General features: G+C 44.7%; 1 protein-coding gene across 2 annotated transcripts in view; it reads left to right on the top strand.

Moving 5' to 3' along the window:
* Positions 1-16,563, top strand: part of LOC126867654 (protein O-mannosyl-transferase TMTC2-like) — a 215,484-nt gene that overhangs the window by 177,639 nt on the left and 21,282 nt on the right. For both annotated transcript variants that reach the window (XM_050622424.1, XM_050622423.1), the window contains exon 9: positions 9,902-10,146. In XM_050622424.1, the coding sequence (XP_050478381.1) occupies positions 9,902-10,146 (245 nt within the window). The remainder of the gene's footprint in view (positions 1-9,901; positions 10,147-16,563) is intronic.

Below are 16,563 nucleotides of genomic sequence, written 5' to 3'. Positions count from 1 at the left end.
GAACACGGCAATTCGGCCGAGGACTTCCGCTGCACCTTACCACAACCTCCTCTTTTCTCTCTCTCTTCCTATCTATATCTATCTATCTATCTATCTATCTATCTATCTATCTACCTATCCTTCGCGCAGATACTTTGATCCTTCCTTCGTCCCGATGGAAATCGTCGAAGTGGCGGTGGCAGGGAATATCCAGGAAACTGGAATTTGAGATTCGCGAAATTGCTTACAAAATTACGCTCGGCTGATCCGAGCATTCGGACCGACCTTTGGTCTACCGAAAAGATAGTCGATGCAAGAAATTGCTTGGAAACACACCGTTAACTTGGCGAGCGTCACTTCGTTTGCGAAACTGTCGTCCTCTTCTTTAGAAAATATCACGCTGAAAATAATCGTGTCTGTGGGCTAGGAAGCGAGCCAAGCTTCTCGTCTACTCGGGCGAGTAAAGTTTCTCCTTTAAAAGGATTTTCCATGCCGATCCGTGGAACACAAGGGCGAATTTCGAGGGCGGCCACTCCTCCAAGTCCCCGAACGGCGCACCTTGCTTCGCCACTTTTTAGCCAAACCCCTAACTGGCCTTCGCTACTTCACTTCGATGTTGCTCCAACGTGACGCGTGTGAGGGTAAAAAAAAAAAAAAAGAAAAAAAGGAAACAGCGAGGAAAACGGAAGAAGCGAAACGGAAGCGGAGGACGGGCCAAAGGTAAACGCATTTAGGTACACACACGAAGTTGAACGTGCACGGACGCGGGCTTAGGCGTTCATACACGCGAGCGCGCATATAAACACACTAGATACACGGAAACCGTAAACACACATATCGACGGGCTCGCACATTTTCATCCTCCGCCGGTCGATACAGCCGGTACGTCCCTCGTGTGCACCTCCAATACGTACATACTCGTGCCACGAAACGAACGAACGCATTTTTGTGCTCACGACTCGTGCTGAAACGGCCGCGATAATTTACGAATTATTTTAACCAATTAATTTACGACGATTCCCTCTGCCTCGGTAGAGTTGTTATTCCTTTATTCGCTCACCGCTTTGGATTCGTAATGGGAAGAGAAAACAACGTTTCGTCTAATGGCACAGGAACTGCGATAAAATTTCCGTTTGCTCACCGCGGCGAACGGTGAAAGAGGTTCGCGCTACACGACATCGAATTAGCACGAATTACACACAATAACTCTGCAAATGGTGTTTTATCGCGGCGATTCAGCGGAACGCGTTTCCCGGACTCGTTGCTACCGTTCGCGAGTCTTCGTTCTACAACTGTGTCGCGCGTAACCACCGCGAGATTTCAATTAAATTTAACCAAATTTGATTTAATATCGCGAACGTGAATTACTTAGCTGCGGTTTCTTGCGACCTTCCCTGCGTCGACTGATTAAGCGGCGCATTATGCAAAGCGTTATTTATTTATTTATAGAGAGGTACGGCCGCCGTAATGTGCGGTCGTGTCGTTATAGCGAAGCGTTTATGTAAACGCGGCGATCGTTTGATCTTGTTTACGTAAGTGGTAGTTACTTTTGCATTACGATGCCATTGTCTCGGTTGCTCACGCGTTCAACTATTAACAAATATTTGATGCGTTCAGTTTCCGTCGTTTCATCAATGTGTTTCGCGAAGATTCCAAGTTTCGTTAGTTTAATGATAAGAAAGAAACGTACACTAATTGGCGAAAATATTTCGACACTTATCATAGGAAACTTTTATCTCCATATAATATGCAATATGTATAATTTGTAGTAAGTGTATAATGTAATTAATTTAACTAAATGCCGAACGCCAGCCACGAAACGGTAAACAAGAATAAACGAAGCGAATTTTGACGGTGAGTTATCAGAAAAACGGCAGACCTCGACTCTTATCGAGCGGTTCTGGCTGGTCGTGCGTTGGTCGCGGCTGTCGTCCACAAATTGGCGGCAGATCGGTCCACTAATTACTCGAGCCAGTCGTGTTTTAAAAGCCCTGACCATCACGAACGATTTGCGTCGTTAACAGGGGAGCAAAAAGAACACCACGGAGTATCAATCGTCGCGTTAATCGTACACGATGACCTCCCAAACGAGACAGAAAATTATTCGCAATTGATACCGGTCTATCGACGATTTCCATATTGTAACTCATGAAACTTTACGCGTCCTCGTTCCTTCTCTTTCATCGCCTCTTAATCAGTGCTCTGTCCACGAAAATCGACTCCACCAAGTTATTACAAAATCACAGAAATGAACTATGCATACACGGATGATTAGGAAGTCCAAAAGTTTTCCATGAAATTTATCGATCGAAGATGGGAACAGCGCGATGGACGCGGGAAGTGAATCACGGTCGGAGTCTACGCGAAAGAGGGAACGGTCGGGTTAACCAGGAAATTGCAAGGCACACACAAAACTCGACTGCACGATGGAATCTTAATTCCGTGAGCGCCCGGAGTTGAATTCGCTTCAGCACCAGCTCCTCCGTCTCTCTTCATCTTTCCACGACGTTTCTTCGCTACGTTCCGTCTTACTTTGTCCCTCGTTTTCCTTTTCACCCCGTTCACCTACGAGCTTGGTCCCCTTCAGCTCCTTCGTCTCCTTTTCTACGAACCTCTCGCGCATCTTATTCTCTCTCTTTCGTAATTAGGAAGCAAACAGGGCGGCGGTCTTGCCAAGTTGGCGGAGTCGGAGATGAAACAGCAGTTTCCGTCTGGCCATTCTTCTTCCACCGCCGCCTCCCACCTCCAGCCGCCAGTATCCAGCACCGGCGTGCTTTCTGTCCCTCGACCACCTGACTCGTCGTCATCGTCGTTCACCTTCGTGCAATTCAGATCCGGTCAACGTCAGAAACGTGCAAAAATGGCAACGATACGATGCGATATATGTATATCTTTGTGATAGAAGTAGCCAGGTCTCGAAACGTTTCGCGCCTTGCCTCGTCGTTTCCACTTTTTCCAACTGGCGCCCCTCTTTCTCGCGTTTTCCGCGAATCAACCCCACCAACGAGGAAGTTCGTCTCGAGCATGAACGGAGGACGTTGGTTTTTGCCGTCCGAGGAACCAGCCCCGTCGCGCGCCCATGTTTTTCCGGCGACGAACTCGCGAAAAGTCGTGGAAACGAGTGTTTTTCGCTGCCGGTGAAATATTACTCATCTTTCTTTTCCCCTTGCCCCCGGCGGCATATATTAGACGATGTTGTCCCGAGGTTGTTATTTCTGATATTTTCCCCGACTTAAGTTCGAGCTCTGCGTCATCATGCAACGCGCAGAAGTAACGGGATCGCCGTGGGAAATGGAGACTTCCTCTATGTCATTGGAATATTCTCCGACATAGACGTCAGGGGTAAACGACACGCGTTTTCTTGCGCTTAAAACTTCGCACGCATTCCTCGAGCTCGTTCAAGCACGCGTTCCAAGCCCCACCGCAAACCTGCAATCTCTTCCACGTTATTCCTGACACTTGTAGTTCGTTGTACATGTACGAGCAGTTCATTCATTATCTCCTTCTTTTCGCATCTATTGCATATTATCCTGTTGCATTCTTGCACGACGTTATTATCTTCGCTTTAAAGTCCTCGCAAGAATATTTATTTATTATTCATCGTAGTGTGCCTATTTTTAGGATGTCGGCGTTTCATGATCGATCACAACGATGAAGGAAAGCATAGTTGGCCAAGTAGAGGTACAAAATCGATTTCGATCAACACACAGTCTTCTAAACTCGAACACGATTACTTGGACTTGCACGGAAAAGAAATATTGTTCCGGGATATCCGATCGCGGTAATTGCCGCGGTACGTTAATAGGATCAGATATACGCGAGTTGGTACCGTTCGTTTTTGTTTGCTGGTAAAAGCTATCGCAGTAAATATCCGGTTCGGGTCGCGTCATAACGAATTTTACAGGTGGCGATCGCCGATGTGGAATCACAGCGTACCCAGCTTGTTTACCAGCTTAATAATCCGTCAGAATTGATCGAGCTCGTTTCGCTACAAGAGATCTATTACATTAACTCCTCACGTCGCTTGAAAAGCTCGTATTTTATTTTATCTCGGCAGAAAAGAAACTGGGATTACTCGTATCAAATGCATAAAGGAAGAAACGGAAGATCGAGAATTTCTTTCTTTTGTTGAAAATCGATTGAGCACACAGACTGTCGGCTACATCGTCTCGGATCCGGCAAAATCTGCGCGGCCACGCAAATTTGAAATATCTGCGAATCGCTCGACGAAACTCGCCCGCTTTTAATTAATTATTCGCGCGTAAATCTCTTCAATGATCGTCCTACCTCTGCATCCTGGTTCCCTCATTCAACGGTGGCTACCCGTTTAATTTATAAAGGCCATAACGCGGTATCACGTTGAAAAATCGCGAGATAATCATCCGTTCGACGATACACTCCCTTCAGTCCAAAATAGTCTCAGCAACGTTCCAAGTACACGATATTCAAGCCGCGCATTATCCGCCGAATAATCTTAATATGTACGTGTTTCTTTCTCTAAGAAACTATCGCCTCACCCCGTTGCAACTGTCTGAAAAATATAAAAACCGACTTGGTAAATTGCTATCTCGCAGGCCCACCGGGTCGATTCTTTAATTAACAAAAAGTTTCCATTAAAAGAAGAGAAACCGGAGCATCGAAATGGCAATTTCCTGTCGGCCGCCTTATAGAACCAACCCCCTATGCTTCACATTATTTTGAATAAGGAGCGCGGAGGCAGCCGGGCAATCCATTTTCTTCGTCGCGGTCTCGGGGGATACTCTATGGAATTAGAGTATCCGAGAGGCTCTTTGGTCGAGTTTCCCCACCTTATGGATACAGTTGCGCGACGTCTATACGTGTGCGGTGGGCTCGGTGTTATAACGAGCTCGTAAAATCGGTCAAGCATCAAAGTTTACGCGTCCGAAGCATATGAACGAGCGAATTGGCAGAAACTTGAGAAGATAATGGATACGAAGGCTTATTTAAGATCGTATAAAATATACCTTAACCTTAATGCAGTTAATATTAAAATAGATGGCGTACCGGGTTGCTGTTCGCCTATTAATCGCCGCGACTACTTGATACTGTGGAAACGGTAATTTTTTTTACTTACTATGAAAGATTCGAACGCTTGAAATTAAGGCGTGAATAAAGAATAAGTGGACGCTAAAAATTTAAATCGAATGTGATTAAATATATCTCCGGTTAGAGAACTCATTCGATATTGTAATAATCTAAAATTCAATGTCTCTCTTCCATCTGTATATATATTCGTCGAGTGTCTCGACGTTTCATCTAATCTCGTCGTTCATACATCTTAGTAATTTTTATTTTAAAGTAATTTTAATTTTAATTTAAAAGCTCCCTACATCGCAGGAGTAACTGCACTATCGATGTTAGTTGTACAGCTTCTATCGAGTAATCGCGAACGTAATATCTTAAAACTCTGTCCGGTCCTAGTGACGAGGGAAGCAGCTTCGATATGGTGACGGATTACACGGGGAATTGCGACCGGCATTTCGTGAATAATCCACGACGTCGCAGATGTTTCTGTATATACGAGGGATGACGCTATACATCGGATGATGCACTGGAAAGGTTCAACCGCGTTTAACTTGAGCTCGTCGATGCGTTGTATCTTTGAAGGCCCAGTGACACGAGATCTGCTATCGATTGCTCGTTAGTGCGTCGGAAAAGTCATTTTACCGTGCGGTTAGCCAACGACAAGTTGCCGCCGGAAACTTATTTCCGTAACTTATCATCAATTAACGACGCTTTATCAATGGATCGAGCTTATGACGAACCAATTCTATAATTATAAGGAGACAATTCGATTCTCAATATCGTACTCCTCTTACATTCAAATCTTAGTACATTAAAGATGACACGTACGATTGAGCGAACCTACCGCGGGTTAGTTCTTACTGAAACTGCATGCATCATGTTCTTTCCTCCTGTGGCGTCTTAGGACGTTTCGATTCGAAAATGCCTCGCGTAGTTGTTTTGCCACAGAGGATTAACACTGTACGACGCACATAACGTAATAAACAAACTCTGGACAAAGCAATTTCGCTGCTACGTGCAACCGACAACTGGCGACAAGTTCAAACCTTCCGGTACTCCCCTCGACCAGTATAAATAGACGACCATGTTCTCCAGACATAATCAGTCAGCCAGTCGCACGAATCAATATCAGTATCGAGTCATCGAGATCATCAGTCGAACGAATAAGTATAACGAATCAGTCTAGCGAATCAGCATAACAATTAGTATCAGTACCGCAGTATCGCGCGATCTTATAACGAACATCATCGAGCGAGCAACGCTTGCGATTAACTTTGTATTCTACATTTTAAAATATCTGTAAATATAGTTAACGAAATCAACTCGTCTCGTTGTCAATTTAACCAACAACGTGTCTCACCGTCCACCACATTCCTTTCTTCTTTCTTCTCTTTTTCGCTCTTCATACACAGTTTGAATGCCACGCTGAGAATTATCGAAATACACGTGCCGAGCTCGCACCAATTACTTACGATTTATACGAGCCCATGAGAATCAAGTTATGGGAATATAGCTTTGTCGCTATCCGATCTCTGGTAGGGAAAAATGATCCCCGTTATCGGGGGATTTCGTTAAACCAAACCGGATTTAGCCGGGTATGCGATAGAGGCGTCTCGGAAAATTTGCCAATCACACGGCTCGTTAATGAAAGTCTTCCCAGGTGCCTGTTTATACTGCGCAACTGGAGGCGTGAGGGTAAACGTCTTACGTTCGTGCTGTAATATCGCGTCGGATGATATCGGGATTAGCAGCCGCCTCCGCGAACCGTAGTATATTACGTTTAGCCGGTTGAACGGTAAAACGGCTGGCCGTAGGAAAGTTAAACGCGACGAAATTAGAGGATCGAATCGGTCGATCCCTATGGGAGAGGTCAGGAATTGGAAATCCGTCGTTGGAAATCTCGAAGAAGCAGATTGCTTCGAATTAAGAAGGCTCCCGCGTTCCCACTATCGATCCACCGAGATTCATCGTGCTCTTCCACCACCTCATCGTTTCTGCCCCCGTTCCATCCCGCCTCTTCCCGTTCTCTTTCCCTCTCCGTATCTTTTCCCTATGAGCGTAAGGGATCACGTTCCACGAGGGTGACAATAAAAGTGGAAATAAACTTTTTAATACGTTTCACTTTGGCCTGGTTGTTCGGCGACGCGGCCTCTGCGGGGATTCGACCGCTGCGACCAAGGATACCTCGCGGTAACTTGAAATTTTTAATTAAAGTCATAGCCGACTGCGGCTTTTTGTCCGGCTCCTCGAGATCGCCCACTCTCTCCACTTTGCATCCCTAGATACGGTTGCCTTGTCATTGTGTCCGCGAATCGTTTAGCGACTACAATGGCGTGTACTAAATTCAACGGTAAAAAAGTGTAAAAAAATCCGTGGAAGTATGGGAGAAGAAGAAAGCGATGGATATTCTTATCTTTGAGATCGAAACTTTTCAGAGTTCATAAGGAAAGTAGATTCTCCGGTATTTCCTCGTGTTTATGGGATTGCTCTTGCAAGAGAGAGGACGTTTTCGTTTTAATTAAAATCCTGAATGATGAAAGAAACAAACGGCGGAAATTAGCGCGAGAGCTAAGTTAATCTTCGTCCCTCGAAGCATTTCCACCACGTTTCGACGACGCTGGGCATCCGGCAGGTCGCCGTTTCGCACGATATTTAGTAATTAGCCAAGGAAATACGGGAAACACGCGACAAAAGGCGGGAATTCATGCGGAGTTAACCCGATTCGCCGTCGAGTCGTAAAAGCAGCCGACCCCGGAAGCCAGGCAATGCCCTTTTAACTAGAAACGGACAGGGCAAGAAGCGAAGTGGTAGCCATGCTATGAATGTCTGAATTTACGTTAAAGACTGGCCCCAGCACTGCCTCTGTCCGAATTTCTAAAGAAACCCTCGTCGCGAAAAATCTGCCCTGCCCTCTTCTGCTTTCCAGTGAATCGAGCAAAAAGTAGATCTTGTTATGATTGTGCCGCACCGTAGTTTCTTAAATTAAACGTCCGACGCGACTTCGCCGTTCTTAATATTTCATAGCATTTTCTCTCTGGCCCTTTCCAGTACTTTTTCTCCGACTATAACGATATTTCAAAGCACCATTACACATGGAGGTAGCTTTATCCATCCGATTACTTACGTATCGTACCACTGTACATGGTGAAATTTCATCGAAAGATTAACATATTTGTTTTATTTTTAAGTTGTGATCGAAGAATATTTCTCTGCTGCCGATTTTTTATTTCTTCGTATAACCGGATTACTTTGCCAGATATAAACTGAAACAAGCAATGTATCCGTGTCGTTGAAGTTTTATCTTCATCCGTAATGACATTTTATAAAATCCACGTAAACCTTTAGAATGTAGCTTGAAATATATGTGTCAATTGATGTAACATATCAATATGAGACAAAAGTGCCTTCGCAAGATTAATTTTCATTAAAACTTGATTGTATTACCTTTCTAATGGTAGCAATTTTAGCTTCTAACTAATGTTTCTATCGATATCTATTATGTATATGGTTGCCCGAGATAAAGTCAGTGGTAAAAACGAAATTAAAACAGTCCCACGTCGATTTGATTTCGGGATTAGATCGAACGTTTATTTCGAAAGTGGCTTGATTTCGTTTCTTGCAGAAATTAGGGATTCACACATATTTCAATGTGAACATTTTATTTGTACACAATTTATAATTTAAATTTTAATATATTCGTTTGTTTGCATCAATTGAAATTCCGTTAATAAATGGAATTGCGTAATCATTTACTTTGCAAGCCGTGTAAGTTCATTTCCTGTAATCTGTAACACGATCAAACAGTAGGGGCACCAATAATCAAAAACAAATGGGTAGCGAATGTAATCCTAACTTTTGTATCTGACATAATATATATTGCAAATACGGATGTGAGCAAGTTATTTAAATGCGATTCGGTAATATCGTCAATTATTATTTCATTTATTAAATTGTTATTTTTATTATTATTATGAGATTAAATTGTTATAATTAAATGTTATTGTTATAACTTGAAAATATTACAAGATTAATAATAGTTTTACACTTACATCAGGTCGTATCGAAGTGCAAGTCATTTGGTTTTAAAGAAAATATTACGACGTTGCATTCTTTTCTCAATTGACAAACTCGCGTTAACATTAAGATCGGACAATGATACGGGTGTTGTTACCGTACTCTAACATGATATTACGATAATTGTCATTTATTTACTTTTATTCTATCTATTATCAAATACCGTGCATTTTTTGTATATTTCTGTACGCTGTGTATATATATATATTTTTTTTTAATAATTTTAAATACTTAAACTCTAATGAATTGTACAATTCACCATTTCTGTGAACGACGTAAATCCATTCGTGACTCCAGAAAAGATATATTGGTCTAGTTAATTCTAAAAAAAAGCTATTCGTATAATGTATTTACATTTACATAAACACATAGAGAATATTTCAATACGATGGAAACGCAAACACTCGAATGCTTGAAAACAAGAGAAAATGGACTCTCCATCACTTACACCACTCCCAAAATAAACGATTCGAGTACGTGTGTTTGTCACACTCTTGCACATTGAAAAAATCACGCTATCTGACTGCTATAATCTTTCGACTAACGAAACACATATATATCTACATTGCATAATTCATCGATGCTTTCGCGAGATGGGAAGACAAAAGAAGGTCCTAAAGAAAGCTCGAAAGAGAAATGGACTGTCTGGTAGGAATGTAGGAGGACAAATGGAAAAACGCGGCCGATTCGATTTATATAAATTCATGGCCGATCTCTCTGGAGAGAGAACGGCAGAGCGTATCACACAGGCACAAGGCGGTAATCCAACGGCGCTCATGATCCTTATCGTTTGTCTTTGCAGAGGCTTACGTGAATCTGGGCGCGGCGCTGGCCTCGGTCGGACGTGGAACGGAAGCGGCTGCGGTTTTGCGGGCCGGCGCATCCTTGGACGGTTCCGGCCTCAAGGACAAGAGGGCTCACGAGGCAGCCAGAGTACAGGCCCTCCTTCAATTAGGCGCTCTCTACGCCGATCAGGGTAGATTACAAAGGGCCCTGTCAGCGTACAGGGAAGCGCTGCATGCGTTGCCAGATCACTATCCACCTCAGGTCAGTGTTCAAATCACTTGCAGCTTGTTACTCCATTTACGCAGAGCAGCCACTTACGGACAAGCAGCTGCACTTCGCGTTCCTGCATTTCCTTTGACGAATCGTCTTCCATCAAATCGATTTGTCAAAGGAATTTGTACGATTGATTTTACGGGAAATTACGCGACTTGTATATTCTCTGACCGCGTCTCGTGTTATTTGACACGTAAGAAGATATATATACCTACGATGAAGTCGTAGATAGGATTCAATCGGAGTGCTCGTTTACGTTAAGAAGGATCGGTTATGGCGAATCATGCCTAACACGCTTCGCGATTATTCATGCCACACGCGAGTCGAACTGGAGGCGAGAGGGTCTTGTAAAATTATAATTCGTTTACTATCGATCGACAGGCGGTACGATGTTTTGATTGTAACATTACCGCGAGCTTCTTCATTAAATCGAATTAGTAGCCGCGCACGATCGCGCGCGAAGGTATGTTTGCCCGTATGAATTGCAATTTTCGTAATTACCCGTTGTTGGAAAACACGCGAGGATACCAGGGGTGGCTAATTAAATTCACCAAGTATCGATCGTGCCCCAAAGTTTCACTCCTGCTATGATCGTTTTTTGGACGAGTCCAAGACAAAGTCGCGTATGTGTACGGCCAAAGCAATTAACGTTTTATCGACGCGTGGAAAAAAAAAGAAAAAAAGAAAGAAATAAACGGGCGAAATAGCAGCTTCCATACGAAAAGTAGCGCCGATGTCGACGTTGTTTGCATCACCGAGAGCGGAATGTCCCGCGTATGCAAGCCGGCCGCAAATATGATTTTCAGTCGCGTCGTAAACCAAAATTAAAAATTTTAAGCTCGCCGTAATCCTGCGCAACCGTTCTACCTCTCCCTCGGCCCATGGTATTTCTCCCGTCCATTTCCTCGCGTATCGTGCTTTCCTTTTTGCAACGCGCGAGAAAAAAAATTACCGTCGCATTTAACTCTTTCAATTTTCATTTAATCTCCTGCGAATTTCCGCGCGACAGCCATCTCCGCGAACTCCTCGCCCATGATCCTTCGAATACGATAGCGCCGAGTCGAAAGCGGAAAAAAATCTGAATTGAAAATACTTCGATTATGCTCGGTGGAACGAAGTTATTATGGTTGTAGATAGCCTGGCGAGGAATTGGGTTGCGGGTTTTTCAGTCCAACTCATTGTACCATAGGCGCCGTTAATGTAGTTACATGGTGAATTTGTATCAAACTGCGACAAAGCTACGAGAAACGAGATATACTTTGAATGAAATAGAAACTTTGGAAGGGATTCGTAACTATGCAGCACGTGAACGCTGTATCGCAGAAAATCCTGACGTTGTCGGAGATCGATAAGTGTAACTATATCTCCATAGTTTTGCCATCGCCAGGAAACTCACGAGCGAGAAGCCTGCTTTGATTTATGTCACTGTAAATTACAGAATTATTCCATATCTTGGTAACCTTCGCGTCGGCGTTTCCAGCCACGAACAACCTTTTCAAGCCCCGTACGAGGCTGGCACGCGATCAATCCAGAAGTGATTCTCGACCTTTTCCATCGGTCGCTGCTCCGTCACAGCTCTTAATTGCTTTCCAAGGTTACTTCAACCGCGAGCAACAATTCCAGCTGCTCGATCATTGTCTTATGGGCGTCGTGGCTCCCGATCGCAATTACCCAACTTTCCCGTATAGAGGCAAGCGTTTGTTTTTTTTTTAAAGCATTCCATTTTCAGTTTGGAGAATCGTTTCCCTTATTCTCGTCACCGTGGCTCCACACTCGAGCGAGTTACTCCCCGAAAATTTCACCGATCATCCTCCGGCTCGTACACTCCTTCCACCCTATCGAACGCGGTCCTCCAACAGTTTGGTGTGTGTTTTTTTCCAAGTGGAAACGCACGTTGAACTTTTTTGGACAACGACGCGACAACAACGACTCGTACAACGACCCGAGCTTCGCGCTCGACTTCGACGAAGAAAAGAGAAGTTTGCATTTTTACGAGATACTCCACCCTCTCCGACAACCCTCCTCCCTCCCTCTTTCTGTTTCTCTTCCTCCGTGTTTCATTCTGGCGTGTACCAGCCAGGTCACACTGGCTCCGTGCTTTCTACGTGCTCGTAGCGTGGCCGCGTTTTGTTCAGCGCATCGTCGTGGAATTCCTGCGCGACAATTTATACGAAAAGTATTTTTCGCCTTCTCGGGGCTCTCGCCGCAGACTACACATCACCGCGCTCTCGTGCACACGGTTTTCCAAGCGTTGCCCCGTCGTCTGGCGCGAGGGTACACACTTGCACACGCGAGAAACGTCGCCCAGATGCGCCAAGAAAACGGGATGCCGAGTCGTAGCTGCGCATTTCCGGCGTGGCCGTTGGAAATACCGAACTAGGATACGATTTCTTGATGCGTTTCGGCCTCCTTAAAGCGATGTCCCGGTAACAATTCACTACTCGTCGAAGGAATTTCCTCGTAAATATCATGCAGGGGTAGTTTTCTTGTATATCTTTCTCCCGCGCCATTCTCTTACGGGTATTACGAATGTCCAACAGATTCTTTTTATTTTTTCGGATTTTCCTCGATGCTAATTTATTCTATCGTAGGAAGAAAAATATTCGGTCAATCGATTTTTACTGGACACCGGGATTCGAACTCCGGATATATCCTCCGCTTGCCGGACTGCTTGTTTTCCAATTAAGCCAACCAGGCGGTCGACGAATATTTTCTCTCAAACTCGTAAGTCTGAAATCACTGCCACTTACGCTATAACATTATCTTAATATTTCATGCTATTTTGAGGATAGCGCAGAACGAATTGAAAAAATAGTCAATCGCATTTTCATGAATATACATGAAATGTTTCCAATATAAAAAAATTCGTGTCAATATCGAGCGCGTACTATGCGACATATCCAATCTTTTATTCGAATCCATTGGTAATAATCCTCGTAGTGGACCAAACGATCAACTAACAAGCTCGCGCAAAGTGAAAAGCGGCATCCAATCGATCGGAAACACGACCATAATAAAATTGTATCGTGGAAAAAAGTGCATAGAAAAGAGAACACCGGCAAGATAGTGGAATAGGGGTTAGTTTTCATTAATCCGTGGCTATTTCTGTGGGAAAGGGAAGGCAATCGGCGCGTTCCACTCGGCGTGGTTGCGTGTAATTTTCACGCGGCCTGACGCGGAACCAATCGCCGGGATGCGGTATCGAAACGCGGAATAATTTGCGCGCGCGCGACCGTCCACTGTAAAATACATCCATGGAACGGAACAGATAGCGCCATGGTACATTCCCGAATTCTATACACACCGCAACATCCAACGGGTCACCGATGAATTTCCATGCAAATGCGGCAAATTTCTAGCTAAACGGTATTAATAATTTATCACGGTACGACCATTTCGAATGTTAAGAAGCAACTACCCCTTTTTATTATTCACCCCGCATTGCTTTTATCATGTACACGCTACATTACCCGTGTACCATCCTTCTCTCGACCCTTTCATCCCCTAAGTGTCGTGTTGCGCCACCGTTTCGTAGCTACGATTCGTTCAAACTATGTTCCACGATCGACGAATCCAAAGAGATCACGCTGGCACGTTTCCACGGAAACTTTTCTCCCAGCCTAGTTGATCCGTCTAATTGATTAAACCCTTCTCACCGACGACACGAGAATCCGAAATATTTGATATCGGGGCAAATTGAAATTCCTCCGGCTCGAGCTTTTTGCATTCCCCGCGGGCAACGTCTCTGCGACCCGAGGAGCCGATCCGACTATCTCTCTCTCTCTCTCTCTCTTTCTCTCTCTTTGTCTTTCTCTCGCTATATATATGTATATATCCTTTCGTTTTATCCCTCGTTCGATCGGCGAACGTTAAGTTGCGCTCGCTAACTCGTTGGTTGAAATTGCGACGAAGAATCTCGCGCCAAGGTGACCCAGTCGAAAGATCGAGAAATGTCGCGCGTACGCGCCCTGAAATTCTGAAAATCGTTGGAATTTCTCGGTCACTGGCAGTGTTACCTTCCGACGAAGAATCGCGACGCGTTATAATCGATCGTCCATCCGTTCGACGAAATTACGACGAAGAATTTGCGAGGGAACGACGCTCGGAGATTTCATGATTCGATCGTTCGACGGCACGCGTGCATTTCCGCTGGAAATCGGAAGAAATACCAGCGACCACGGGACGAAAGTTGCACGAGGAAAGAGCTGGACCGTGTGATAACGTCGTCGAGCTTGGAATTCACGGCCGTTCGGACAGCCAGATACCCTCTCGAATCGTAACTTTAAATTGCCCGGCAGAGTGATATCGGTGGCTTATGCGAACAGCATCGCGCTCGACTTTTTCCGATTCTCTTTTGCTGCTGTCCGCCTGGCTCGAGTTATTATACCGAGCCACTTCGGGAAAAACTTCTCAACTCTCGAGTTGTAACTACTCGTAACGTCTACCTCCACTCCGACGATAATCGTATCAAAACTGACTGAACTCTCTTATCCAAATCCGCGCTCGAGTTTTAATAATTCGAGAACAATAATTTGGAAGCTAGGTTCAAGAGACGACGCTAGAAACGTTTAATCGAGAGCGGGTTATATTTTGAGATAAAAATAACAAACTCTTGGAACTCTTTCTCTCTGATCAACGCTTCGATCATTTTCTCAACTCTTCGACGTTTCAACAAGACCCTTCGTGCTAATACGCGTAACACGCATTCTTGACACATGCAATTAAATCTGCACGTGCATTCTCTGAGTTGCTCCTCAATTTGAAGCCTAAATCGTCATTTCATACGGGTCTATATTTTACACATTTACACGATTTTCCTCGGCACGCAAGAATGATCAACATCTTCCGTATAAACGATTTTTTCCATATAAACTCGCTCGCGAGATCTACTGTGTACTAAACGAGGTACACAAGGACGTCTAAAAATTGAATTCAGAAAAAATATCCTGTGGGCAGGGCTTGTGAAAGCCAGTCCCGGTCGCTGTTTAGCAAGCTACTTATCGAGACTCGTACAAAAATAAGGTAAACGAAAATCGCGAGCCGTGTCGCGGCCTTTTTTATCGCGTGTCACGTGACCGTGTAGGCTGCTTGTTACATATGTTAACCGACGGTATATCACGTGACCAAGACTATTAAATCCCAGGTAATTTACTTACATTTCGTAGAAATCGCCTTTGAACGCGATCGCTCGGCCCAGTCGTGGAACACGCGTAACGCGAGCTCAACCAACCAAGGATTAACATCCATCCTTAATAACAATCTTTTCATAACACAATTTACCTTCGTCACACTCGTTTTCCCCTCTTCGTTTCTCTGTTTCCCCTTCGTCAACAGGGTAACATCATCGAACTTCGTCGACCAGCTGAACGCCGGCTGTTTCATAACTCATTACCAGGATTTAATTTATCGTCGCATTCGTTCGCACTTAGCCCGGCAATTAGTCGTTGCGCGTAATTTATCGCTATTTAGTCGCTGCAGAATTTATTGTCTTATTTCCAACAGCGCGGAGAAGTTAGAGTTATTACGCGGAAGCGAGCGAGTCGAGAGTATCGTTGTAACGAAAACGGAGGGAGAAACGAGCAGGAACACAGTAAGCTGGAAGGTAACTCCGTCTTTAATGAACGTCAAAAATTTCATCTGTTGTTCTGGTACCTCGACGAATCGGTCGACCTGGCTGCTGATTTAAGCTAGAGACTCGCGGTTGCCTGCGAGAAGTAAATTAATCGGCGAATCGTCTGTTCGCCCCGAGCGAAGCGGATCGTCGAACAAATCGAAATGATGCAAACGAGAAGAAGGGAAAGAGAAAGAGGACGAAGAAACCACGGAGAAGGTAGGAGAGAGAGGTAAAACGAAACAAATCATCGCTAGACGAGAGACATCGTTAGAGAATCGGCGGAGTGTTTTCAGGGTCGGCGGTGCCGGAGGAAAAGAGAGGAACCCGGTGAACAGACGTCGACGACAATCACGGATCATGATAATGAGACAATGGAGAGGCAGGCTCTCGCACAGACACGAACTATCGAGCGCGGTTTCTGCAACGACAGAAAAGAGCCCGACCCTCGACGAAAGCCTGCACCGGCTCCGCTATCTATTATGCGCTTGTGCACTCGTAATTATGCACCTCGCTTCTCGGGAATCGCAAAGAATTCGCGACCGTGCAGCGACAGCCGGCGTGCACGGTTTCTGTCTGCAGCTTTCGTCAGACTTTCTTTCATTCCGTGACCCTTTCTACCATCCATCCTCCGTGCTCTAGCAGCGGATAATAAATGTCCTGAAACATCCGTGCTCGTGACTCTACGAACGACGTCGTTGCGACGTCGCGTATACACTGACGAAGGCTGGAATTATCTCTTCTGACAAGCTTACGACGCTTCCTCGATGCAATGGCGTTCAATTAGCGAAATA

The sequence above is a fragment of the Bombus huntii genome, chromosome 7, assembly GCF_024542735.1.
Source record: "Bombus huntii isolate Logan2020A chromosome 7, iyBomHunt1.1, whole genome shotgun sequence".
In the NCBI taxonomy this organism is placed as follows: Eukaryota; Metazoa; Arthropoda; class Insecta; order Hymenoptera; family Apidae; genus Bombus; species Bombus huntii.
This window is presented reverse-complemented; position numbering and strand designations above follow the sequence as displayed.